At 37.1% G+C, this 27973-nt stretch overlaps 1 protein-coding gene across 3 annotated transcripts; it reads left to right on the forward strand.

Moving 5' to 3' along the window:
* The first annotated feature begins 1188 nt into the window (after positions 1 to 1188).
* DCK (deoxycytidine kinase) lies at positions 1189 to 27316 on the forward strand. Of its 3 annotated transcripts, none has more exons than XM_069594314.1 (7): positions 1189 to 1600; positions 5181 to 5296; positions 17457 to 17650; positions 19108 to 19255; positions 20841 to 20956; positions 23097 to 23187; positions 25420 to 27316. In XM_069594314.1, the coding sequence occupies exons 1-7, from the start codon at positions 1510 to 1512 to the stop codon at positions 25444 to 25446; spliced, it is 783 nt and encodes a 260-aa protein (XP_069450415.1). In that variant the 5' UTR covers positions 1189 to 1509; the 3' UTR covers positions 25447 to 27316. The 3 variants fall into 3 exon arrangements, with proteins under 3 accessions (XP_069450415.1, XP_069450416.1, XP_069450417.1); XM_069594315.1 differs by having other exon boundaries at positions 1200 to 1600; positions 17541 to 17650; XM_069594316.1 differs by lacking the exon at positions 23097 to 23187 and having other exon boundaries at positions 1210 to 1600.
* The last annotated feature ends 657 nt before the right edge of the window (positions 27317 to 27973 follow it).

Below are 27973 nucleotides of genomic sequence, written 5' to 3' on the forward strand. Positions count from 1 at the left end.
GACAATATACAGCCTTGATGTACTCTTTTTCCTATTTGGAACCAGTCTGTTGTTCCATGTCCAGTTCTAACTGTTGCTTCCTGACCTGCATATAGGTTTCTCAAGAGGCAGGTCAGGTGGTCTGGTATTCCCATCTCTTTCAGAATCTTCAAACAATAAATTTGTGATGAATTCTCAAGATGAAGGGGTGTCGGCCTTGTGTAATAAGTTGATGAAGCAGTAAGAAGTTTTATTTATCCAGCCTTCTCTGCCCTAAATTCCCAATCTCTGGGGAAAAGTGTGCTTTCTACCCTCCTGGTATACAGAGGGTACTGTACACCAGGGGTTTAGCTCCTGCTTCCAGGAGGAACAAAGGACAGTCAGAGTGTCCTTAATTCAAAATAATATGCCAATGTGGCCAACTTGGGGGTGGCATATCTGCTCCCCTTCAGCATAAACGGGGCATCCAAACCAAGATATGAGAGCTAAAGAAAGGCTGCTTCTGGTGTGGCATCTAAATACCTAAATTCCCATCCCAGTTCCACTCACTGACTCTTGAGATTTTCAACAAGTAGCCCCTCAGTGCCTGTTTGCTGCTGCTGCTTATAAGTCACTTCAGTCGTGTCCGACTGTGTGTGACCCCATAGACGGCAGCCCACCAGCCTCCCCCGTTCTTGGAATTCTCCAGGCAAGAACACTGTTTACCCGCTGATAAATAGTAGGACCTCTGGCACTTGATGTAAGTTAATCCACGAAAAACCTTCGAAATAAGGTCTCGCATGCAATAAGACTGCAATACATTCCCTGAGGACTGGATCACCCAGCGCCACCTGGCCTGATGACAGTCTTCCCGCTCGAAGGCTGAGAACAAGGATAATACGTTAGATTTTTGCACTATGCTCCACCTCTCCCCTGAAGTGTTCAAAGCTTCAAGCTCAACCAGTTCGGTCCAGAGGTTCATAAACCACAAGCCCCACGGGAAAAGCGAGTTCCCCAAAGTCCGGCCGCCCTCGATAACGAGGGAAAGCGCAGCCCTTCAACCTGGAGAGCCCTTCCACCCTGGGCACCCGCCCTAAGTTCTCGGAACATTCAGGGAACGCCCCCCCCCCCCCCCCCCCCCCCCCCCCCCCCGCCGCCCGCCGTCCGCCGTCTAGGAAGAGACGCGCCTGCGCGCGCGCGGCCCCGCCCCCTGTTTCCCCTTGACCCGACGTCCCGGGTGCGCACGCAAGAGTCCCTCCTATGGCGGGTGCAGGCCGAGGGGCCCTTGGTGGAATCGCGGATTTAGGGGAGGGCGGGGGCGTGGCTTCCCCACTGGGCGGGCGGCCACCCGCGGTCCCTCCCCCATCGGGTGCTGCCTCCGCGCGCCAAAATCAAACCCGCCGATCCGCCGGCCGGAGAGTCTGGGACGGGAGAGAGTTCAGCCTGCAGTCTAGGCGAGTTCCGCGGTGGCGTGAACCCCGGCGCGCGCACCTGCGATCACTTCCAAGCCCTCCCTGACTGAAGCGCTCGGGGCTGCCAACGGGACAAGGCATGGCCACCCCACCCAAGAGGAGCTGCCCGTCTCCCGCAGCTAGCTCTGAGGGGACCCGCATCAAGAAAATTTCCATCGAAGGGAACATCGGTAAGGGGCCTCGGGAGATGTTGGACCCAAGGCAGGGGTAGTCGCTGCTGCGGGGGCTGAAGCGCCCCGTTGCCACATCCCTGCTACTCATCTGGGTGGATTTTTCCCAGTCTGCTCCTGCGCTTGTGGACGCGACCCCGAATTCCTAAATTGACGCCGGAAGCAGCCCTCTCTGCCCTCCCCAGCTTCCCTCCCATGCCCCGAGGGTGGTCTCAGCCCCTGGGCGTCTGGCCGCGAGCCTAGGCCTCCGGGCCTTGTGAGACGCGCTTGGAGTCCTTTTCAGCCTCTTCGTTGGGATAGTGCAAAGGGAATGGTTTTGTTCTGTTTGTTTTTAATGATGTGTCTGTATGTCAGTGCTTGAGGTGCAATTTACATAGGCTAAATGATCCTTTTTTTAGGTCTAGAGCTCTATGAGGTTTGACAAACACAATAATAATTTACCTCCACCAGAATCACAATTCAGAACATCTCCATCGCTGCAAGAAGTTTCCTGGTACTTCTTTGTGGTCATCCCTCTCTCCATTTCTATCACCTGACAAGCACTGATGTGATTTCTGACAGTTTTGCCTTTTTCAGAATGTCATGTAATTGAAATCATAATGTGTAGCCTTTTGTGTCTTGCTTCTCTAATTTAGCAAATGCTTTTAGATTTATTCATGCTGCTTGTATCTGTGCGTTTGTGTTTTTGTTTGTTTATTGCTAGTATTCCATTGCATGGGTATACCACAGTTTATCTCTCCCACTTGTGGACATTTGGATTTTTTTCCAGTGTTTAGGTTATGAATAAAGTTGCTGTAAACATTCAAGTACAAGGAAAGAGTTTTTAAATGATCTTGGCAACATGGATCACTCACTCCCCAGCCAACATCCAAGTGAACATTGGGTTATGATTCAAAGACCACAGCTATTTCTGTTCTCAATCCAGATGTCATTTTACAAGAGAACTTCAGATTTTTCTCTGTTTCTTACCTCCAGAAACCTATGCCTGTTGCTTCCTGTTTTGATAGGATTTTTTTTTTTTTTTTGGTTCCAAGTTAGGTACTGGCCATTCATGCATACAGCAAGTTTTAAAAATTCTTACCATGTTCAAAGAACTTGTACTTTAAAAAGGCAAGGGAGAGAGGTGCTTTAGCAGCATTGCAAGTAATTAAAAAAGCCGAATACAGCCTCAAGGAGGGCATTTTGTTTCTTTGCTCCATTGTTGAGACCACAGTTGGAAAAATCCATGTAACAGACTCTTATTTCTTCTTAGCTAGGAAGGATACATTCTCTGAAGATAAATGTTTACTAGTGTGATTTTACACAGCTACTTATTGGTATAGAATACCATATATTAAAAAAGGAGGAAGTAGTTGAACAAAACCATTTCAAAAGTAAATTTGAATGAACAGCCTCTCACTCTATACCACAATTCTTTCCCTTTCCTAAATCCAGTTAAGCAATGTATCATACCTAGAAATTTACTTCCTTCCGAGCATCTTTTAATCTTCTCAGCACCTGAAATAATTTCCTAATTTGTCACCCCATCTCTAGTTTCTTTAAACTCTCCCAGAGTTTCCCTTCTATATACAAATATGATTGTGTTAACCCCCGCTTGAATCTCTCACCTCCCTGATACTTAACACTGGAAGGAGTTGCAAACTCATGGCCTGCATTTACACAATACCAGCCTGCCCAAATTTGAAAAAATAATTTTTTAATTAGTTACTGGCATTTACAAATGTTGAGATTTCCCATTAACATCTAGATTTTTGGCTTCTCTTGAAAAATTTGAAGATCTGGTAACACTGCATTTCTGTAAAACAACAGTTTGCTATTTTGCTATTTGGATGGTATATGTCCCTCACCACTGAACAGTTTTCCCTGATACTGTGGCTTTGTCAGTTCCTGTTTATTAATGCTCTTGTACTGTTGTTCATGTGCCTCTCTGCCTTATTTGCTAGACCCAAGTAAGCTGTAAGTAAGTGGTAAAGAATCTGCCTGCCAATGCAGGAGACTTAATTCAGTTTGTGGGTTGGGAAGATCCCCTGGAGGAGGAAATGGCTACCCACTCAAATTTTCTTCCTTTCCTCCATCTAACTCAATGAATGAATGGTGAGCGTTTTACATGCTTCCATTCACCATTCTTCTAAATGCCTTAAGAGTTTCTGTGTTTACCCTCTTCACGTGAAATCTGTGGTCCCCATTATTTTTCCTATGATTAAACCTGATGATCATCTAGTTTATCCTTTAAAGATTTTCTGTCTATTCTGTGGTGATAATATGAATTTCATGTTTTGCTTCTCAACTATTCTCAGTGTTAGTTTCTGATTGACCATCCCCTTTTTTTTTCTCTGAGTGATCCTTTAAAATTCTTTCAGCTGTTTGTTTTTTTCTATTGACCTGTGTAATATTTTAAGTTTGATTATAGTTCTCCAATTCAAAAGTAAGTTCTTGCCTTTTTGCATCCAGTTTATAAGGAAGAGGAAGCTTTGCTGCTGTTGCTTTTTTAAAAATAGATTTATCTATGTGTGTGTGCCTTTGTCATATATATGGAAAGAGAGAAAACATGCTGACTAAGATGACTAATATAATCATATTTGGTGACTTCAGATAGGAAGGGTGTGGTGTCATTAAGAACATTGCTACACTCTGTCAAATTCTTGGTCAAGAATCTCCTTACTGTTAAACTGAATGAATTCCCAGATAATTTTAAAATAGAGAATATATGTCTTGGTTACATCTGAACTGTTTTCTTTTTTTCCTCCTAGATATTTCAGAAACTAGTGAATGATCAGGGAGAAATAAACTACATAACAACTTTTTTTTTTTAAGGAGTTGGATAGAGTGCGCAGGACTGTGAAAGGGAAACAGCAGAAACATGGCTATTGCTTGTAGGAAGTACTTTGCAAAAATATTTTTATAATTTCTGTTAGCCAGAGTATCATATGATAATTAGTATCATATAATAGTAATCATATTATTTCCCATCCTGAAACTCTATGGATTAGATGCATCTTTATATTAATTTTTTGGTTTACTTGGTTGTTTCTAGATTAGTTTTAGATCAGAAAGACCCAAGTTTGTTTGTAAGTTGAATGAATAGAGCCAATAAAGAGGAGAATTTTGAAAATGCTGGAGACTGGAATGACTGTCACTGTAGTGATAGTTTATTTATCACAACAGTTTCTATGAGGAGGGTGTTGTTATTATAGTCTCCATTATATTACGAGGAAACAGGCTCTTAGAGATTCAATGACTTGGTCCCAAATTGCAAACTTGATTAAGTGGGAGAATACCCTTAATTACTTCCCACAAAGTTATTTCTCATTGTTTTTTTTTAAGGAAAGTAAATCTAGGTCTTGGATTTCTAAAATTCTGTTCCATGGCTTTGGTAAACTTAAAACATTAACAAACAGATGTGCTTATTAATACAGGTGGTCAGGGACTCTAACTTTTCATTAAAAAAAAATCTGAGTGAGTTTAGAAAATTGAATGTTTTTCTTTTTTGTATTGTTTGCTATTATAAATTTTGTAAAAGCTGATGACTATCTTGGCATTTTTGTTTCCTTCCTCAATTTCACTTTTCCTCTCACAACAGCTGCTGGGAAGTCAACATTTGTGAATATTCTGAAACAAGTCTGTGAGGACTGGGAAGTGGTGCCTGAACCTGTTGCCAGGTGGTGCAATGTTCAGAGTACTCAGAATGAATTTGAGGTATGAAAATAAACTTTAGTTAATAAAGAATTTTGGTTCAGACAAACAATTATAACCTTGGGGGTTTTTTTGTTATTTGGTTTTTCCTTTTCCAATAAAGCTTATAAATATAGCTTTAAGTCTGTATCTTCAAGACACAAGGGCTTCCCTTGTGGCTCAGCTGGTAAAGAATCCACCTGCAGTGCGGGAGACCTGGTTTCAATCCCTGGATTGGGAAGATCCCCTGGAGAAGGGAAAGGCTACCCACTCCAGTATTCTGGCCTAGAGAATTCAATGGACTATATAGTCTGTGGGGTCCCAAAGAGCCGTGCATGACTAAGCGACTTTCACTTTCATATATATATGTCTAGACATTCATTGAACTATGTGCTTAAGATTATGCACTGCATTGCAGCTGAGTAGAATTTTTAAAGTTTAAAAATTAATTAAAATGTTTAAAAAAATGTAAATTCCTTGAGTGTCTTTTTACATTTTGTTTATAAACAAGAAAAGCAAAAGCAGCTACTCCATAGCTGAATTTTGTTAGTTTATATTAAGACTTTTATCTTAGACAGCCATTTATTTTTGTACTTTCATTCTTGTCAGACTTTTACCTGGACACAAGTTTCAGTTTCCCAGCACTAGCCATCCTACATTGCAAATGAGGAAGAGGAAATAATAGTTACATTCCATTTTTTACAGAAAACTTTTTATTATTGTATACATATATGTGTGTGTGTATACACATACGTGTATATATATATATATGAAGAAGCAATGAGATCTGATTATTAAGATTTTCATTTCTGCAGAAATGAGAATTGAAAGCAGCATAGCAGAAATGGAGAAATGGAAAAATGGAAATGTGTGCTAGAAACTTACTTTGTTAGTCTGAGGAGGACAGAGGTATTGGAAAAAAAGGTTTAGTTTAAAAGTGTAGCTGCTGTTATGAGAACTCTAGGAATAATAATTGAATGTTTAAAATGTAAATCATATATATAGGGAGGAATCACTAACCAAGATAACTGTGCAGACTTTGAGGATACTGATTTTGTATAACTGAAAGTGTTTTCTCACATGTTTACTAAGCGTGGTTAGCAGCTCACTACATTGTAATTCATTGAATAATCCAGGACTAAATCCTGAAAGGATTTCCTTTCTATATGGACTTCATGTTCTTAAGAAATGATCTTTCAGTCTGGTCTTTCAGGAAAGGCAGAATTAGCCTTAAGTAGAGTTTTAAGTCGGACACGACTGAGCGACTTCACTTTCACTTCACGACTGAGCGACTTCACTTTCACTTTTCACTTTCATGCATTGGAGAAGGAAATGGCAACCCACTCCAGTGTATTTGCCTGGAGAATCCCAGGGACAGGGGAGCCTGGTGGGCTGCCGTCTGTGGGGTCGCAGAGTCGGACACGACTGAAGCAACTTAGCAGCAGCAGTAGCAGAGTTTTAAATGGGTAAATTTATTTGCTCCTTTCAGCATTTTTTTTGACATACGATACAACTAATAGAAAAGTATATGAAACCTATGTACAGTTTGAAGAACAGTTTGAAGGCTAACATCTTTGTAACCGTCATTCAGGTCAAGAAATAGACCATTACCTTCTTGTTCAAAAAGTCCCTGTTCTTCTCAGGTCCCATTATCTCCTTCCCAAGGATAATAACTCCTAGGGGTAATCATTCACATAAAATAACTTGTTATTCTTGTGATAATTTTTCTGCTTTCTAAAAAGAATTTAAAGTACATGAACATATCTCTAAGAAATACAATTAGTTTTGTTTTTTAATTTTATATAAAGACATCCATTTGCATTCCTTTTCTTCTTGCTTCTTTTGCTTAATAAGTTTGTGAAATTTGTCTGTATTGTTGCATGCAGCTATAGCTTGTTCATTTGCATTGCCGTATGGTATTCAGTTGTATTCATATATTATTATTTTTTGTCCATTCTATACCTTTGATTGGTTTTTAAGTGATTCCTAGTTTAGTTGCTGTGAAAACAGCCATGTTATGAATATGAATCCTGGCCTACACATGCAAGAGTTTCTGTTGGAATAAGAAGTTAAATTACCCTGTGGTGGGGTATGTGTATGATGCCTATTTTCTGAAGTGGTTTTACTGCTTTACATTCCCCACAGTGTACATAAGATGTCATTAGTCCATTCCTTTGCCAATATTTAGTGTTGTCCAGCTTCCTAAATTTTGTCATTCTGATGAACATTTAATATCTTTTATGTTTTAATTTGTATTTCCCTGATTGCTAATGAAATTGTGCTCCTTTAATTAATTTATTTGCACTTGGATTTCTTTTGTGAAGTCCCTTTTCAGATCCTTTTGCCCGTTTTGTTTTGGATATTTGGTCTTCGCTCACTCTACATTTTTACCTCCTAAAGTATGTCTTGTTGCCTCTTTGATAGTGCCCTACTCAAATGTGCTTTTATTCAGGAGTGAGAGACCTGTGTTCTAAAAATACTCTTTCTCCTCCTCATTTCTGGGGTCAACTATCAGTGCAGTTAATTCTCAGGGGTTAGGTAGAAAGTAGCCAAATTAAACCAGTGTAAGAAATACAGAAAGCATTCTTTTATTGGGAGAATGTTAGACTAGATTGGATTAGGTGACCTTCATTGAAGTTCCGTTCCCTGGTGGCTCAGACAGTAAAGAATCCGCCTGCAGTGCTGGACCCGGGTTTGATCCCTGGGTTGGGAATATCCCCTGGAGAAGGGAAAGGCAACCCACTCCAGTGTTCTTGCCTGGAGAATTCCATGGACAGAGGAGCCTGGTGGGCTATAGTCCATGAGGTCACAAAGAGGTGGACATGACTGAGTGACTAACACTTCCACTTCTAATTTTAATATCATAGCTTCTAACTCATACTAAATACATGTAACTGGTTTGTTGGCATACTAAATGTTTCTGCCTTTCAGCGTACCTTACTTTTTGGGGGAGGGTGGGGGCTGTGCCTCGCAGCTTGCAGGATCTTAGTTCCCCAACCAATTACCAAGAATTGAACCCATGCCCACTGCAATGGAAGTACAGAGTCCTGAGCACCAGTGAATTCCCAGTATACCGAATGTTAACCAAGCACACAGGAGCATATACAAAAACCAAAATGTCAAAAATTTTGATTTGCAGAGAGAAATGTAATTATTAGATTCATTGAAGTAGGTCAGTTCATTTTCTATATACGCCCAGTAGAATGAACTCTGGATCTCGAAGACTTGGGGTTCTTTTTCAAACAGCAAACAATCCTTTGAGAATTTTAATATGTGAGATGCCTCCTGGTTAATAGTGAGAACCCTAGTAAATCACTGTTAGTGTTAGGAGTGTATTGAACCCTTTAGTTGTGTTGGAGAGGAGAGGTTGAAAATTTTGCATTAATGTACATGGGGAGACAATTTATAATAAGGTTGTCTCTTAAGCTTAGAATCAGTGCTCAGGGGAATTAGTTATATTTATCTTAGTGACTGACATCATCAGACTATGGTGCATTGATGCATCTGTCTCCATTCACATTGGTTTCATGGATCTAATATTCATGTTTATGGGCCGGAGCATTTTCTTCTTGTGTAGCACAGTCAAAATTTCAAACTTTCTTTTTAACTACCATATAGACGATCCAACACAGTTAATGTTAACATAGGCCTTTTTAAATACATTCATTAGTTTCCTGTAATCCAGTCATGTGTCTACTATGTTACGATTTGATTATCTACATTGGATTTTGGTGTACATTCTTGGAGGATAATGTTATTTGTGTGTGTGTGTGTGTGTGTGTGTGTACTTAAGGCTATTATATTGTTAATCCTGTGTATTTCTAGATGAAGTTTCAGACTGGAGGGTAGTATTTTGGGGATAAGGTGGTGGAATATGAGGGTAGTAATGGGTGGATGTGTTCCCAGTATCTTATTTTTTTCCTGCACCTCAAGAAATGGAGTTTCTTCCTTCATCCTGGGGCCCTTCTTTCTGAGACCTATCCCTGACCTCTTCCTAGGGATTTTGATATGAACCACTGTCCAAATTGCAGCTTCCTTAGCATGCTGCCAGTGGTGAGAAGTAGTCTGTCTTCAGACATGACTCTGGTAAGGCCAGTCCCACTTTGGATGTTCTCCTTTTAATCACACTTCTTGGCAGTAGCTGTAGCATGGGAAATGTTGGGTTATCAGTGCCTCTCATCTCTTCCCCTAGTCAGTAGTTTTAATTTGCACCTGCATGTTTAGCTGGTTTTGTTTTTTCACCTGCCACCTAGTGGCTGAAGTGTTGCTGTACTACCGATGTGCTGCCACCAATTTTAGGAAAATAGAGAGTCAAAAAGTACCTAAAAAGATTATGTAACTTCCCCACCTTCCCCCTCCTATGGTAAATTATCTTTAAATCATATGACCCAGATGACTATCAGTCTTTGTGTTAAAGGTTTATTTCAAATAGCAGTGTGGTTTATTTGGTGATTTATGTCACTATTTAGGCCCAAAAACTTTGATTGTGTTGCTTTCTTTTAGCTTATTTTTGAGATACACAGATGGTTAGAAAGATGTTTTTACTGTTTTTCTTAGTGAGCTGAATTCTTTTGAGAGATCTTTGTTATTTATTGTGAAATGCTATTTTACTGTCATCTAACACTTCTTACCACTGAGAAGTCACTGAAAAATTAGTAACTCTGAGAAAGAAAGGATAAAATATACTTATCTGTGAAATAATAGAATATTTTTTGATAAATCATTCTTGAAAATTAATTAAGAATGCTTGATAAAATACCACTCATACCCTTTGAAATCACCTAACTTTTGTCAATCCTTTTATGATTATCTTGTTTAGTAGACTCTGGTTCTTTTCCAAACTTAACTTGATTTGAACTTGCAATGTCTCAAAGGTTAGACTAGAAGTAAAAGATAAATGACTTTGTATCTCTACTTGATAACTATCATTTTTACTCATCTTGGCAATAATCTGTGCTTTCTGTAAAGTCATGGAGTATTCTGTCATGAAGTGAATTATAGATATAAATACAAAAACAGATTAAAGTTACCCGTAATACCACCACCCCATATGTAACTTTTATATAGTTGAGATGATAATTTATTATATCCAACTTTGGCAGGTGAGTGGAGATACATAATTTTAAAGAATATGAAGTAGTATGTACTTATTGTTCAAAATTAAGATGATATCATGGACTACCAAGGAGGGAAGTAAAACTTAACTTAGATCTTACTTGAACCAACAATACATAATTTTTTACTTTGCTTTTCTTCCTTATAATGTTTATGTCAAAGGAAATTGAAAATGTTATAGCATAACAAAAAAGTTATTAAAAGTTTACTATAAATGATTTATAAAGTCAGCCTAATTTATTGTGTGCATGTACCATTACTTACTTAATTAAGTGCCTAATAAATAGTAGAATGATAGCCTATTTCCTTAGCACTGTGATAACCATCTTTGTGGTTAAATCTGTGTTTTGGATTATTTCTTTAAGACAAATTTTCAAAAGTAATTAAGTTGGCCTGCGGATACAGAATTTTTAAAGTGAATGTAGCTAAACTGCTTTCTAGAGATGTTCTATTAGTTTCTATTTAATGTAGTTTGACCCTGAGGCATTCATATTTTCTTATCTAAATACTTTTTGGAGAGAAAAAACACTAAAATTACACTGTTTGGCAAAGATGATACACAGTATTTTTTGATAGAATTTCTAATATTTTATTCTTAATTGCATTCAGAAAACCAGCAGTTTCAAAACTTTCATGCATAAGATCAGAAGAACTAGAAAATGGTATCCTGGCTTACTGTTAATTTTCTAATTCGGTGCAATGTTAAACTAAGCCAAAAAGTAGCATCTTCAAAGCTGTAAAATTGTGTTACAGGTTTTTTATTTATTTTTAATTTAAGCATGTGCATTTTTAGAACAACCAGCTGATTATTATTTTTTGATTAGGTGATGAGTAAAGATTGATCCTCTAAATTATTTTCATGTAGCAGATTTTGGACTTGCTTTGGGCAAGAGAGATGACATTTATTAGGAAATCCAAATAAAAGAAGACCTGTAGTCTTTGTGTGATTTTTGGTTTTTTGTGGTAAAAAATACATATAAATTTTACCATCTTAACGATGTTTAAACATACAGCTCAGTAGTAGTAGTAGTAAGAATATTTACATTGCTATGGAACAGGTCTCTAGAAATTTTCATCTTGCAGAACTGAAACTCTATATTCATTAAACAACTCTTTGCGCCCTTCCCCCAGCTCCTGGTAACCAGCATTCTACGTTCTGTGTCTGTGAATCTGATTACTTTAGAGACCTCATGTAAGTGAATCATGCAGTATTTGCCATTTTGTGACTGGCTTATTTCACCCAGCATATTGTCCTCAAGTCTCTTCAGAAAAGTCTTCAAACTTCTGTTCACTATCTGTTTTGTAACAAACCTACTTAATTTTGCATCTATACCCTATTTTATCTCACTACTATTCACAGTGCCTAGCAAATTGATCCTGTTTTTCAAATGAACCAAGCTCACTTCTGATAGATTTTATTAAATATATCAGATAAATTTAAGGTAACACTTGCTGCTGTGTTATTGTTATTCAGTTGCGAAGTTGTGTCCGACTCTTTGCAACCCCATGGAGTGAAGCATCAGGCTTCCTGTCCTTCATTGTCTCCCGAAGTTTGCTCAGACTCATGTCCATTGAGTCAGTGATACCTTCCAACCATCTCATCCTCTGTGGCCTGCTTTTCCTCCTGCCTTCAGTCTTTCCCAGCATCAGGGTCTTTTCCAATGAGTTGGCTCTTTGCATCAGCAGGCCAAAGTACTGGTGCTTCAGCTTCAGCATCAGTCTTTCCAGTGAGTATTCAGGGTTGATTTTCTTTAGGACTAACTGGTTTGATCTCCTTGCTGTCCAAGGGACTTTGCAGAGTCTTCTCCAGCGTCACAATTTGAAAGCATCGGTTCTTCAGCACTCAGCCTTCTTTATGGTCCAACTCCCACATCCATGCATGACTACTAGTAAGATGATATTGAGTGAATGGCATACCGTGCTGTGACTCAGAGACCCGTGAGTGTGGCTCATCTAACCCCTCAGACAGTGCTTCCACCTTAGTGTTCATTAGAGTCACCTGGAGGACTTGGTAAAGCGAAGATTTGGGCTTCATCCCCAGTTTCTGGTTTAATAGGTCTGGCAGGGGTGCTGAAAATTTGCATTTCTTGAAAGTTCAGAAGTGATGTTGATGCTGATGTAATAGGGACCATGCTTTGATACCCCTGCCCTGGAGTTGAAGTTGAAAACCTTTGCTCTAGAGCCTTGATGTCCTTTGCTTCCAGTTGATGAACAAAGAATAAACAAAGAATCATCGCCTTTGAGAGGTTTTTATGGGCCTTGCCTGGACATGATATACATTGCTTCTGCCCTATTTGTACTGACTGGAGCTGAGTCTCAAGGCTACAGTTAGTTACAAGGAAGACTGGGGAATAAAGCCTAGCTGTGTGTCCAGGAGGAAAACAGCCTGGTTTTATGGAACATGTAGTAGTTTCTGCCACCATAGTTTCTAAATAGAAATACCTTAAATTTATTTGTTAATGTAACTTAAACTCAAATGTGCTGTGTTTAGTTAAATTATGTGGAAGTTGTTGAAGTTTACTTTAAAGTTAATGGTTATTTTAGGAAATTCCCTGGTGGTGAAGTGTTAGGACTAGGCTTCCATTGCAGGGGAATCCCGGTCAGGGAACTAAGATCCCACAAGCCATGTGATCTGGTGAAAAAACAGAATAAAGTTAATGGTTATTTTGGTAATAGGTATTTGTGCACCGAAGATAACTTGAAATAGCCTAGACAGTGATAAAGACAAAAAATTGTCTTTCATGGTTAGTTTTATTTATAAAAATAACTCACATGTATTTTCACTGATAACTTTGTGTTTTTGTCTTTGGTGAATTCTCTCTTGTTTAACTATGTAAAGCTATCCATGTCTGAGATAAAATTATTAAAATACAGAACACCAGCACCAGTTAAATTACCCATATAGTATCTGAATATCTCCCTTCAAGAAATCAAATGTAAGTATTGTTTATAGATAAGGATATAGGCTTTCCTGGTGGCTTAGAGGTAAAGATTCTGCCCGCAGTGCAGGAGACCTGGGTTTGATCCCTGGGTCTGGAAGATCCCCTGGAGAAGGTAATGGTAACACACTCTAGTATTCTTGCTTGGAAAATTCCATGGATAGAGGAGCCTGGCAGGCTACAGCCCATGCGGTTGCAAAGAGTAGGACACGACTGAGCATCGACTGAGCATCGAACACTTTGTTTATAGATGTAACTTCAGTATGTAACAGCAGAGCAACGTTTTGGAAAAATATGGCTTTAGAATCAGTCTTAGGCTTGAATCCTAGTTTTGCTGCTTACTAGATTTATTGATATTAATCAGTTATTCAACCTTTTTGAACCCCATTTCTTAAACCTGTAAAATAGTGTCAGTAATGACTATTTCATAGAGTTGAGATAATGTATATAATCTCTTTATATAGTCTCTGGTATAAAATAGATAATAAATGGTAGGTATTATTGTAATTATCATTAAAATTGAAGTGTATTTTCTTAGGGGATATTTTGAGTAATGAACTTATTAGTTCTTCAATAGATAGTGTCTATTTTCTAATTTAACACAATAAAAAAATAAACTTTTAGGAAAACTTAGATATGCCCTTTGTGTTCACATTTCTAAGCATATTCTTTCTAAAAAATATGCCATGAAAGCCAAGATAATGCAACCAGGAACAGAGCAGACTAAATCAAGACTTAAATTTTGTGATTTGAATGAACATTTGTACTGCAGAGAATTTCATAATACATGAATACCACTACTGTTCTGTCCCTCTTTTTTAGTATCAAATACATCTAATCCTTTAACGAAGTGAAAAACCTGTTGAACCTATATTTTTTATTATTTGAAAATTAATAATTTAACATTTGTGTATTTAATATTTAAGTATATTTTTCAGATGTAATTCACATAATATTGTGTTAGTTTCATATGTTCAATATATAGTGATTCAACATTTGTATACATGGTGAGATGATCACGGTTAAGTCTAGTTACCATCTGTTACCGTACAAAGTTGATACCCTGTCATTGCCTTTATTCTCCTTTCTCCATTCCTTTCATCCCCATGACTTACTTATTTTATAACTGAAAGTGTGCACCTGTTGATCCTTTTTCCCATTTCAACTGCTACCCACTACCTCCCTTTCACCTATTTGTCCTCTGTATCTGGGAGTCTGGGTTTTTGTTTTGCTTTGTTTGATTCCTCCCGTAAATGAAATCATATGGTATTTGTTTTTGTCTGACTGGTTTCACTTAGCATAATACCCTCAAGGTCCATTAATGTTACAAATGGCAAGATTTTGTTTTCTGTCATGGCCAAGTTGTAGTCCATTGTATGGATATACTATATCTTTATCCATTCTTCCATGGACAGACACTTAGGTTGTTGCATGTTTTGGCTATTGTAAATAATGCTGCAATGAGCATAGAGTACATGTATCTTTTCATATTGGTGTTCTTGTGCCTGATACTTATTTATTTATTGTTCTGGATATTTTCATGTGTGTTAATGGCAGCTTGTGTTTAGCTAACTTCTCTCATAAATCCACCAGCAGTGTTCATAAAGTTGTCTCTGTTACTGAGAGTAATTTTCAAAATACCATGTTTACCAGGGAAGGAAAATAAAATATACGCTAGTGTCCTTTTTATAAAACCAACTAAAGAAATGTTTTGGTTGAGTTGATAAACTTCATTTAGCTGGAAACATTCGCTTGTATGAAACATTTTCTCCCTGGAGGATGGTGAATTAGTAGACAATCCATTCATAACTAAATTAACATAAATCCTTGAAACTCTAATAAAATTACATTTATTCTTTAAGCAGCTTGAGAAGGCAACTGTTACACTCTTATTTCAGTTCATCATCTGCTCAGTGTTTCTAAACAGACCTATTGTTGACGGTTGGCCTCTTGCCATTTTATGTTTTTCTTTTCCTTCCAATTTTGAGAAGAAGTTTCACTTAATTATGTGGTTTGTGGTATGAAATGTAAATTCTGCCTCAGAGTGCCATGTGTTTGTGTGGTTTTTAGTTCTTAACTGAAACTTTAAGATCCGTTGTAGTATTTACACTTCTAAATTTTTTTTTTTTCCTCCCTCAGAGGAAAAACACCTACTTTGAGCATGAACTTTCAGAAAGTGTCCAGGGGCATTTATTTGACCTAGGATTGAGAATAGGGATTAAGCAGTCATATTTTATTCCTTAAAAGTTAGTAAACAAGTTTAAGGCTGTACAGCTTTGGGGAGAACCTTTAACCCTGGGTCCTCAGTTTTGTTTTTTCTTTCTTAGTCTGACAACTCTAATATCAGAAGTTTTCTAATATATTGTTACCATGCAATCTATTTTGATCGATTTTAATCTACTTTAATAAATTTAATTTGTTTAATAGATCTGTCACTCTGAGGAAGAAATTTCAGTGGCTTTTTTCTGTTTACCCCCCTTTGTTTTGATTTGTAAGCCTGAAATGTTAGCATTTGCTGACTTTGACCTGTAGTAGTAAAATGGCAATGGATAGATGCTCAAAATTACTTTCTGTATCTTTTGCAAATTAGAGATTCGTTTAGTGTACCGTTTAGGGTGTATATTGTCACCCTGCTTATTTGACTTATATGCAGAGTACATCATGAGAAGTGCTGGGCTGGAGGAAGCACAAGCTGGAATCAAGATTGCTGAGAGAAATATCAATAACCTCAGATATGCAGATGACACCACCCTTATGGCAGAAAGTGAAGAACTAAAGGGCCTCTTGATGGAAGTGAAAGAGGAAAGTGAAAAAGTTGGCTTAAAGCTCAACATTCAGAAAACGAAGATCATGGCATCTGGTCCCATCACTTCTTGGCAAATAGATGGGGAAACAGTAGAAACAGTGGCTGACTTTATTTTTCTGGGCTCCAAAATCACTGCAGATGATGATTGCAGCCATGAAATGAAAAGACGCTTACTCCTTGGAAGGAAAGTTATGACCAACCTAGACAGCATATTAAAAAGCAGAGAAATCACTTTGTCAACAAAGGTCCATCTAGTCAAGGCTGTGGTTTTTCCAGTGGTCATGTATGGTTGTGAGAGTTGGACTATAAAGAAAGCTGAGTGCCAAAGAATTGATGCTTTTGGACTATGGTGTTGGAGAAGACTCTTGAGGGTCCCTTGGACTGCAAGGAGATCCAACCAGTCCATCCTAAAGGAGATCAGTCCTGGGTGTTCATTGGAAGGGCTGATGTTGAAGCTGAAACTCCAATACTCTGGCCAGCCGATGTGAAGAGCTGACTCATTGGAAAAGACCCTGATGCTGGGAAAGATTGAAGGCAGAGGAGAAGGGGACAACAGAGGATGAGATGGTTGGATGGCATCACCAACTCAATGGGCATGGATTTGGGTGGACTTCAGGAGATGGTGATGGGCAGGGAGGCCTGGTGTGCTGCAGTTCATGGGGTTGCAAAGAGTCGGACATGACTGAGCAACTGAACTGAACTAGGGTGCTAAGCCTCTTTTAAAAAAAATAAATAATGGATTAAATCAGATGTTCCCTAGCATAAACTACTTTAATTCAGACTATATAAAAATCTAATAACAAGAAATTAGCCATATAGAGTAGTCAAGTGGATGCTGTGGTTGAAGAGAGATTAGCAAATAGATACTGCGTAGGTATCACAGGAGTTTTTCAGTGTGAAAGAAATACTGGAAGGGACCTAAGATGACCTTTCCTATTTAGTTACTTAAACACATAGTACTCTGTCCAGAGGAGGTGCTAGGCTAGAAATCTGAACAAATCTGTGAAACATGTTACTAGTAAACTTTTGTGATGTTTTGTAAGAACAATAAGTGATTTCACTGTTTCCAGAGGTAGATGTTAATATCATTGTTTTGATTTGCATTTTTCCAAATTAGCCACTTTGAGCATATTTTCATGTGACTATTACCCATCTGTATATCTTCTTTGTAAGAATGTATATTCAGGTCTTCTACCCACTTTTTGATTGGGTCGTGTTTTTTTTTTTTTTTAATTTTTCCAACTATTTTTTTAACTTAGAAATAGTAAAATAGCCCTATTGATCATTACTTTGCTTTTTGTCTCTTTTTTCAAATTCAAAATAGGAACTGACAACATCTCAGAAAAGTGGCGGGAATGTTCTTCAGATGATGTATGAGAAACCTGAACGATGGTCTTTTACCTTCCAGTCATATGCCTGCCTCAGTCGAATACGAGCTCAGCTTGCTGCTCTCAATGGAAAACTCAAAGATGCAGAGAAACCAGTATTATTTTTTGAACGATCTGTGTATAGTGACAGGTATATAAAAATTACTTTACTTGTCAATTTGGAATCTTGGTTTAGAACTGGACTTTTTCCCCTGTTTCCTGGGGATCAAAGGAACAACAGACTCAGAGTAATAGAGATTTGAGATGGAAAATGACATTTAATACCTTCAGCAGTTTGATACTAATGGCATTTAGGAAGTTCTAGAATAATTTCTGGGCTTCCCTGGTAACTTAGTGGTAAAGAATCTGCCTGCCAGTGCAGGAAACGTGAGTTCGATCTTTGGGTTGGGACGATCCCCTGGAGAAGGGAATGGCAACCCACTCCAGTATTCTTGCCTAGGAAATCCCATGGACTGAGGAATCTGGCAGACTGTGGTCCGTGGCGTTGCAAAGAGTTGGAAATGACTTATTGACTAAACAGCAACAACAACAGAGTAATTTCTAGCTGCCATGGAAACTGGTGGGGTGTGCTGGCCATCTCATCTCTTTCAAATTTGCACAGTTTTTATTTCTTCCAATCCTCTTAAAATTCTTACCAGCTCTGGTTAAATCTGGATCCCTATTCTAGACTTGCACCTGGAACTAGGAGGTCATATATCTCTGAGGGGGGCTTAGAATTAACCCACTCCAGTACTCTTGCCTGGCAAATCCCATGGACAGAGGAGCCTGGTAGGCTGCAGTCCATGGGGTCACTAGGAATCAGACATGACTGAGCAACTTCACTTTCACGCATTGGAGAAGGAAATGGCAACCCACTCCAGTGTTCTTGCCTGGAGAACCCCAGGGATGGGGGAGCCTGGTGGGCTGCCGTCTCTGGGGTTGCACAGAGTCGGACATGACTGAAGCGACTTAGCAGCATCAGAATTACCCTGCTTATTATGTAAGGATTCTTTTACTAGAGTTAGCTCAGAACTGAGGTTCTCAAACTGTAGGACCCCTTCCCGTTCTTAATAATTATTAAGGAGCCCAAAAAGCTTAGTGTCCTATTGATATTTATGTTATTAGAAATTAAGATTGAGAAATATAGAAACATTTATTAATTTATTTTAAATTAGTAATAGTAAATCCATTACATATGAACATGAAAAAGATAATTGTGAAATTAGATTTTTTTAAAAATATTGAGAAGAGCAGCATGCAAATCTCTTTAGTATCTAACTTGAAGAGTCAGATAGAGTCTCATTTGTGCTTCTGTTTTTAAGCTATTTAAGCTTTTGGTTGAAGTACAGTATATAAAGTAATCTGGCCTCTCACAGAACCCCTGGAAGGGTCTTGGGGACTGCCAGGGGTTCTCATACCACACTTTTGGGAACCCCTGGCAAGAACATACTTTCTATAGTTCAAAATACTCCTCTTTTTTTTTTTTTCTTGCTAACCAAGGCATTATCTGCTGTAGGATTTTGGAGAATGTTTCATGTCTATTTAGTAGATCAATTTTCTCTTTGTGCTTTTTGGAAAGAATTTGTGTTAATACAGATTCTCTTTCAGGTATATTTTTGCATCTAATTTGTATGAATCTGACTGCATGAATGAAACAGAGTGGACCATTTATCAAGACTGGCATGACTGGATGAATAACCAGTTTGGCCAAAGCCTTGAACTAGATGGAATCATTTATCTTAGAGCCACTCCTGAGGTGAGACAATAAAAATTTGTTGGATCCATTGAAGACTTATTAATAGAAATCCTCAGGTGTGTAGAGAAGGCAGTTCAGTTTAGAACTGCCTCACCTCCAAATTAGAAATTCCTAAGTGTATAGGTAGAAACATTCTGTTTTCCTAAGAAAACTACAAGGCCACATTTGGAAGTTCCACATTTTTTCCTCAGTTCTAGTCTTCATTATTCTTCCTGACTTTTTCAGGGCCTCTTATCTATCACAGCTACATTAGGAAATTTGCTCAAGCAGCTCCTGGAATGTAGATTTCAGGAGTTGGGACTTTGGATATTTTAATTACTGTTGAATTTCCAGGGCCTAGAACTGGGTCTGGGTACATAGTAGGAGCTTAATAAATATTTACTGAATAAGTGGCAAAGTTGATGGAGATCCATGTCAGGAATCCTTTATGATTGTGTCTTGGAATGGGTAGATAGAAGTGACTGTAGTTGACAGGAGACTTAGAGAACCCTTGCCATTTTGAGTTAAAGGAGCTCACTCGAAAATGTGCCTTTTGTGATAGATTGTAAAGAGCTATTCTTACTTACTTATGAAATAATGTAATGAATTCAGAAAGACCCCAGTAGATAGATGCCTTTCATAAAACTAACCTAAATAAAAGCTTACATTTGTTAAGAAGTTTCTGGTTTTGGTGCTTGCACGCCCATTTTTTTCTGTTTTTTATTCCTCTTTTTTTCCCTGAGTCACAAAATAGGCTCTGGTGAATGTAAATATCATGACTTCTCGTCTGAAAGAATACGGTATTGCTACTGAAGCTGAATTTTCAAAGAAACTAGGTTTCTGATACTAAGGGATGATTTTGTTCTTCTTTTAGTATCAAGTAAGCCATAATTTAACCGTACCAATTTTGAAATTCACTTTTATTTTTGAAAATAATTTTTGTTTTTAATTTATGAAAATAGTAAGTACAAATATAGAAGAAAAAACAAAGAATACTAATAGTTTCATTCTGCCAGAAACATTCATAGTCCACATCTTAAAGTCTAACACAAAACTTTATTTCATCAGTATTGTTTATGGTATCTTTTGATTAGAGGACCATTTACTTATTTGAAAAGAGAGGATTTATAAGAGACTGTGAAGCACATTTTGTATGCCAAAGTTAAACATTTTTTTTAAATTTTATTGAAGTATAGTTGATTTATAGTGTTGTGTTTAATTTTTGCGATATAGCAAAGTGACTCAGTTATACAGATATATACTCTTTTTCATATTTTTTTGCATCATGGTTTATCACAGGTGCTTTTTGTTTTTTTAACCAAACTTATTTTATACTTTATATTTCAAGTATGGATGCCAAAAGTTTATAGAGGTACTTTGATTTGTTTTTGAGAGTAATTCTTGGTTTAGAACCACCAAATGGGTGAAAAACCCAAGGAGGGGAAGTTGAACTATTCCATTTTCTAGGAAAAACAGAGATTTTTGGCTAGCATAAATAAAGAGACACTAAAGAAGAAAAATTTAATGGCAACTAACAAGAAAATTATTGAATTGTTTCTTGCCTCCACCACTCCTCCTACCCCTTTCTTATTGCTTTCTCTTTTAGAAATGCTTGAATAGAATATATTTACGGGGAAGAAACGAAGAACAAGGCATTCCTCTTGAATACTTGGAGAAACTTCACTATAAGCATGAAAGCTGGCTCCTGCATAGAACACTAAAGTAAGATTTCCTTATTTACTATTGATTTTAAATTTATTTATCAAATTTTAATCCAAAACATGTACCAGTTTTTATTTTCAGTCATTTATATTAGTAATGTAGGATCTCTTAGAATTAAGTGTGAATTTTGACTCTCTTTATTGCAACGAGATCCTAATTTCTTGAAGTTTTTATAGCTAATCTCCGGTCGTCTTTACAGCATAGTATATGGAGTTCACGTTAAGGAAAAAAGTAAGAGATACATCTGTATATATTATTTAGGTACAAGCATACCTTGTTGTGGGCCTCCGTGGTGGCTCAAACAGTAAAGAATCTGCCTGCCATGCAGGTGACCTGGGTTCAGTCTCTTGGTTGGGAAGATCCTGTGGAGAAGGGAATGGCTACCCACTCCAGCATTCTTGCCTGGTGATTTACATGGACAGAGGAGCCTGGTGGGATAGAGTCCTTGGGGTTGCAAAGAGTTGGACACAACTGAGCAAATAACACACACACTCACACACTCATACCTTGTTGTATAGCACTTCGGTTTATTGTGCTTCACAGATATTACATTTCTTACAAATGGAAGGTTTCTGGCAACCCTGTGTCAAGCAAGTCTGTTGGCACCATTTTTTCAACAGCGTTTGCTAATGTTGTGTCTCTATGTCACATTTTGTAAATTCTTGAAATATTTCAAACCCTCCAATAGCAAAAAGATTGTGACTCACTAAAGCATCAGATGATAGCAATTTTTAACAATATAGTATTTTTATGTACATTTTTTTTAGACATAATGATATTACACATTTACTGTACTGCTGCTGCTGCTACTGCTGCTGCTATGTCGCTTCAGTCGTGTCCGACTCTGTGCGACCCCATAGACAGCAGCCCATCATCAGGCTCTGCAGTATAGTGTAAATGTAACTTTTGTAACCATGGGGAATCCAAAAAAATATGTGTTACTTGCTTTGTTGTGGTATTTGCTTTGTTGTGATATTCATTTAATTGTAGTTATCTGGAACCACACCTGCAGTATCTCTGAGTTATGCCTATACTCTCTTTCAGACAGAATTTAAGATATTTCAGATTTGTTTCTTAGATCACTGTACTTTATCATTAGTTAAATCTTGGTTCAAATCCATCTCACTTATTGGTTTGCAATCTTAGACAATCTCTGAGCCCCAGAATGGTCTCCGTGATCTTTAGTTTTCTCATCTTTAAACATCCCTACTTTCTGGTGTGATTTTGGTTTTTCAGGAGAATTACATTTCACAAACTAAGATCATGGCATCTGGTCCCATCACTTCTTGGCAAATAGGTGGGGAAACAGTGGCTGACTTTATTTTTTGGGGCTCCAAAATCACTGCAGATGGTGATTGCAGCCATGAAATGAAAAGACGCTTACTCCTTGGAAGGAAAGTTATGACCAACGTAGACAGCATATTAAAAAGCAGAGAAATCACTTTGTCAACAAAGGTCCGTCTAGTCAAGGCTGTGGTTTTTCCAGTGGTCATGTATGGATGTGAGAGTTGGACTATAAAGAAAGCTGAGTGCCAAGGAATTGATGCTTTTGAACTATGGTGTTGGAGAAGACTCTTGAGGGTCCCTTGGACTGCAAGGAGATCCAACCAGTCCATCCTAAAGGAGATCAGTCCTGGGTGTTCATTGGAAGGACTGATGTTGAAGCTGAAACTCCAATACTTTGGCCACCTCATGCGACGAGTTGACTCATTGGAGAAGACTCTGATGCTGGGAGGGATTGGGGGCAGGAGGAGAAGGGGACGACAGAGGATGAGATGGTTGGATGGTATCACTGACTCAATGGACATGAGTTTGGGTAAACTCTGGGAGTTGGTAATGGACAGGGAGGCCTGGTGTGCTGCACTTATGGGGTTGCAAAGAGTCGGATACGACTGAGCAACTGAACTGAACTGACATTTCACAATGCTTTATACATTTTATATCTGAGATTTTTAGATATGCATAGTAAATTTTGGTGAGAAAGAAGGCATTGCTAGATGAAGTACTTGCAGGATAATTTTAATACAAAACTGGATAACATTTTGATTTTCAAATGAAGGCATAAGTATATGTTTTTAGTGTTTCTCTTTTATTTATTGCTTTTTGTAAGTATTTTTTTCATCTCTCTCCTTTTGAACAGAACCAACTTTGATTATCTACAAGAAGTGCCTATCTTAACACTGGATGTTAATGAAGACTTTAAAGACAAACATGACAGTCTAATTGAAAAGGTAGATTTATGTTGAGTACAAAGATTATAAATAATGTTTTATCTTGTCTAAAGTGTTCTAACTTCTGAGAAAATTATCTTCTAATGAGAGATGACAGAGTTATATTAAAAGACAGTTAAGAGCTTTAGAGGGATGTAGCCTATTTAGTTTTCATCTTAACTTTAACTTCTAGATTTGTAGCCTTAAATAAAATAAGACCTTCTTTATCCTTTCGTTTCTTCATCTGTATTTTAGGAGTAACATTAACAAAAGTTCTTGCTTACTCCCCTCTAAAATTACAGGATATGGATCTCACCCATTTTTATATTAGCTGGAGTCTTGTTATTAAAGATTTATAGTTTTGAGTTTTATTTGGTGCCTTGTCTGTGACTTAGCATTGCCTAATCATTGAGCCATTATCTTAATCAGAGTTAATCTTCCATGTATTTAGAGTTGACTATATTCTATTAAGTGGTGCTCATATTGATAAAGGGACTGGAAGAGAATATATTGATGAATACTTGAGAGAGACTAGTAATGGGATTTGTATAATAAATATCCCTATAGTGAAGTCGTTGCTCAGTCGTGTCTGACTCTTTGTGACTCCATGGACTGTAGCCTACCAGGCTCCTCGGTCCATGAGATTTTCCAGGCAAGAGTACTGGAGTGGGTTGTCATTTCCTTCTCCAGGGGATCTTCCCGACCCAGGGATTGAACCCAGGTTTCTCACATTGTAGGCAGATGCTTTACTGTCTGAGACACCAGGGAAGCTATCCATGTTAATTTACTTAATGATCTAAGATCTAAAGAAAAAGCCCCCTTTTTTTTGTTGTTTGTTTAGTTTTGAGAGAAATTTTATTTTTCTTTTTCCTGTCATAAAATGTCTGCTCTTTATTATAATAGGTGTTTAACATTTATAAAGTTTATTAAGAATTTTGAAAAATCTCAGCATTATAGATTACTATAGCATATAGTTGTTTTTCCTGTGGTGTTCCCTGGTGACTCAGTGGTAAAGAATCTGCCTGCAATGCAGAAGACCTGGGTTCAATCCCTGGGTCAGGAAGATCCCCTGGAGAAGGTAATGGAGACCCACTCCAGTATTCTTGCATGGAGAATTACGTGGACAGAGGAGCCTGGAGGGCTACAGTCTATGCAGTCCCAAAGAGTCAGGCACAACTGAGTGACTAATACTTTGACTTTCAAAGAAAAGCATATCTGGAAAATTTAAGCGACCTCTTCACTAATTTAATTTAAGGACTTGTGGCTTAGCTGGTAAAGAATCTGCCTGCAATGCAGGAGACCTGGATTTGATCCCTGGGTTGGGAAGATCTGAAGAAGGGAATGGCTACCCACTCCAGTATTCTGGCCTGGAGAATTCCAAGGACTGTATAGTCCATGGGGTGGCAAAGAGTCAGACACAACTGAATGACTTTCACCTTCACTAATTTAATGATGTTAAAAATATAGGATAGAATTCACTTGTGATACTGTTAAATAAAATTAAGTCAACCACTGCAATACTAAAAACCAACCATTATTTTAGCTTTATGAATCTGTAAAGTCACTTTTTCATTTTAGCTAGTACTTCATAGTTTTGATTAATGATCATCATTTCATAGACTTATTTATTTTACTTTAATTAGTAGTGTTAGAATTTGGCTATCTTTTTCATGTATTTTTGCAAGGTAATAATTTTTTGTCTATCCATTAGAATTACTCTATAGTCTAAAATATATAGAGAGCAATATCTTGTATTGTGACATTGGTCACTTGGTTAGGTTCATTCACTCCTTAAATGACCTTTGATCACATTTTAATATTTATAGTCTATGTATGATTCACATTTGTGCTTCAGAAAAATTGTAAATCTATTATATAGATTACATACACAGTCAAGACCTTTAGAGTTGTTTAAACCATTGCAATTACTCATGTTATCCGTGCTAAAGCTGCACATGTCAGGGTCTGTGGTATTATAAAGAGAAAATTAGTATTATGACTGTTAAAGAACTGTATCAATCTCAGATGTGAATTTAATAACTTCTGTAATTACTTTTTGGATCATTCATCTTTTATTACTCAAGTATTTGTTAATATTTCTTTTGAAAGTAAATGCTGTAGCTTTGTGATAGAGTTTACTTATACAGTTGAGGTCTTCAGCTGTTCGATACTTCTAATGGAAAATGAAGTATCTGAAATTAGATATCTGAAATTAGCCAAGGAATTACATTAATATTTTTTTCCTTCCCTCAGGTAAAAGACTTTTTGAGCACTTTGTGATCTTGCTGATGACTACACGCAACCAAATGATTCCACCTTCTTCAGCTCTGTGTATCTGCATGGGTCCATTTTCATATGTCTCTCGTCTAAACCCAAGTTTTTAACTACTTTTATTCCCCCACCCCCCGAAAAAAATTTTTTTTAATGAATCCTATACAAAAGTTTATTACTAGCTTTTTTTTTTCTCTTTTGTGGGTTTAAAGAAACAAGGACATATAAGTATCCCTTACAAGGACTCTGGCATTAGGTGGTTCCAGAATCGTTATAGTAGTTAAGCTACATCATAAAGGATCCAGTCTCCTTTTGTCTTTCCTCTATTACCCTCCTCAGCTACTTGACTTTTTTTTTTCCTGGTGCTTCTCATCTCAATGACCAGGTTCTTAGCTGGAAACTTTAATGTTACATAAATGATAATGTGTCCTGTGTAAGTAAATTAGTGTATCTATTAAAAATTGAAAAGTGGAATTTAAGAAATCCGTCAAAAAAGGATTATGAGGTTTCATTGCAAATACTTTTGATCAGGTGCTTTCCCTTCCACCTTAATTGATGTGGAAGTTAAGATCGGGTTTAATATTTAATCACTTCACTGATATTTATTAAGGTGTCCATAACACATTTGTAGAGTAGCAGGTTAGACTTTGTTCCCAGTTTGTAATGACATAACTTAAAAGTCATTTTGTCTTTTTCCTGCCTTTGTTTCTACATGTGTGGTATGAGTGAGGCTTTATCTTTTGCATGGGATTTTAGAAGATTAAAGAGGAAATGTTGCTACACTTAAAAGATAACTGAAGATTATTACATGAGTATAAAGATTTAATTTATTTGGAACTTCAAATAACTGCCTGCTTTTTCCCATCACAGACCATTCTTTTAGAATGGAGTATTACTATTCCAGTTAAAGAGTTGGCTTAAATTCTGATTGTCTTTAAATCATTTGAGGTGGAATTACAGTTTTCCTTAAATTTCTTACCATTTTTATAGGTAAAACATTAGTGGGACACAGTGAGGGATCCATTTTTCCATTATACTTTTTACTGATGCTGTACTGAAAATGAGTAGTTTTTCTTTACCTTTATACTTGTGAGAAGCATAAAAGGAAACTGAAAACAAGGTGGATTATCTTCTTAGCAGTAAAGACTGCTTAGTTAGACCCAGCTCTTATTTCCTGCCACTGTTCTGCTTTCCCTGCTGTCTGGATTAATAGGCAACCTGCTATTTTAAAGTTTTATTTAAAAGTAAATAAAAGTGACACATTTCTACTTTGAGAATATCATCACTCTTCACTTCATAGTTTTGCTGCTCTGTCGGATTATATCTTAAGTATTTTTTTCCTCTCATTTTAGAGAAATTACTGATAACAATGATCTTGCTTTATGTTATATATCTTGAAAGCATTATCATGTTTTGTTGATTAGAAATTACACGTATTAATAAGGAGGGCAGGGTGCAGAATAGTTGTAATTTTAAAAAATCTGCATGGATTTATTTTAGCTCTCTCTATATATAGGTTTAGATTTGTATGTATAGATTTTTTTCAGCTTTGTTTAAGATGTGCAGTGTGTTTTATTTGTATTTAACTTTCTACTTGACATTTTAGAAAAACTCTGGTTTTGTTAAATGAGAGGAAAGTTACTTTGAAACTATCATTTTCCTTTTTAAATCTTGTGTTTAGTTTCTTGATATTAAAAGATAATTTAGTGAATTAAATAGTTTAGATGCACTGATATTTGAATGAGAGACTTGTTTCAGACCTATAATTGCCATAAATATTTGTCTCATGATATTGTATGAATTTGTTTTTGTTAGGTATAAATGAATTTGTTTATTAAATATTTGCTTAATAAATAAATATAAATCTCTTGAATTCTAATGAGTTACACTCATTGAAATGATTGCATCTTTCTTAGAATTAAAATTTATTCTACTTTTGAAGAAAATTATGAATATAAAAAGGTTGACAGTGGTTTATATAAATTAACATTGATTTTAAATGGAGACATGTTTCAGAGATGTTCCATAACCTTTAAAAATGATTAGCTTATGACTTTTTAAATCTGTATACTTGAAAAGAAGCTTAAAAAATTACTATTTCTCATGACTCAAAAGCTGTACCACTGGATGGGCACAAGAATATTGAGCCTAGCTGTCTGCATTATCTGTTGGATCCTGTCTCCCATATCAAATCATCTTTCTTCAAAGTATATGTACTACTTTTTATAGTTTACTCTTCTAAGAAGGTAATCAGTTGTACAAGACTTATCCCCTCATTCAGAGTTTTGTCATCTTCTATGCCTGAAATTTAGAGCAGTGTTTACCAAGCTCCCAGAAGTTAAGTCTGTTATATTTTAAAGGAGAAGGAGTCCCAAAATATTTTTTACGTAGAGGTGTATATTTCATTACCTCCAGGAAAAAGCTAAATAATTTACATAAAGTATTTACAAATCCTGGTAGACAGTAGCCTTCCTCATTTGAAAAATCTTACTCCTTTTCTTAAAAGAAAGAAAGGTTTTTTGGAAATAATTTTAGA

The sequence above is a fragment of the Ovis canadensis genome, chromosome 6 (assembly GCF_042477335.2).
Source record: "Ovis canadensis isolate MfBH-ARS-UI-01 breed Bighorn chromosome 6, ARS-UI_OviCan_v2, whole genome shotgun sequence".
In the NCBI taxonomy this organism is placed as follows: Eukaryota; Metazoa; Chordata; class Mammalia; order Artiodactyla; family Bovidae; genus Ovis; species Ovis canadensis.

Excerpts from the sequence above, each read along its gene's own strand:
- DCK (XM_069594314.1), top strand. The coding sequence starts at position 1,510 with ATGGCCACCCCACCCAAGAGGAGCTGCCCGTCTCCCGCAGCTAGCTCT. Across the intron at positions 1,601-5,180 it reads TTCCATCGAAGGGAACATCG|CTGCTGGGAAGTCAACATTT; the intron begins GTAAGGGGCCTC and ends CTCTCACAACAG. Across the intron at positions 23,188-25,419 it reads ATGACAGTCTAATTGAAAAG|GTAAAAGACTTTTTGAGCAC; the intron begins GTAGATTTATGT and ends TCCTTCCCTCAG.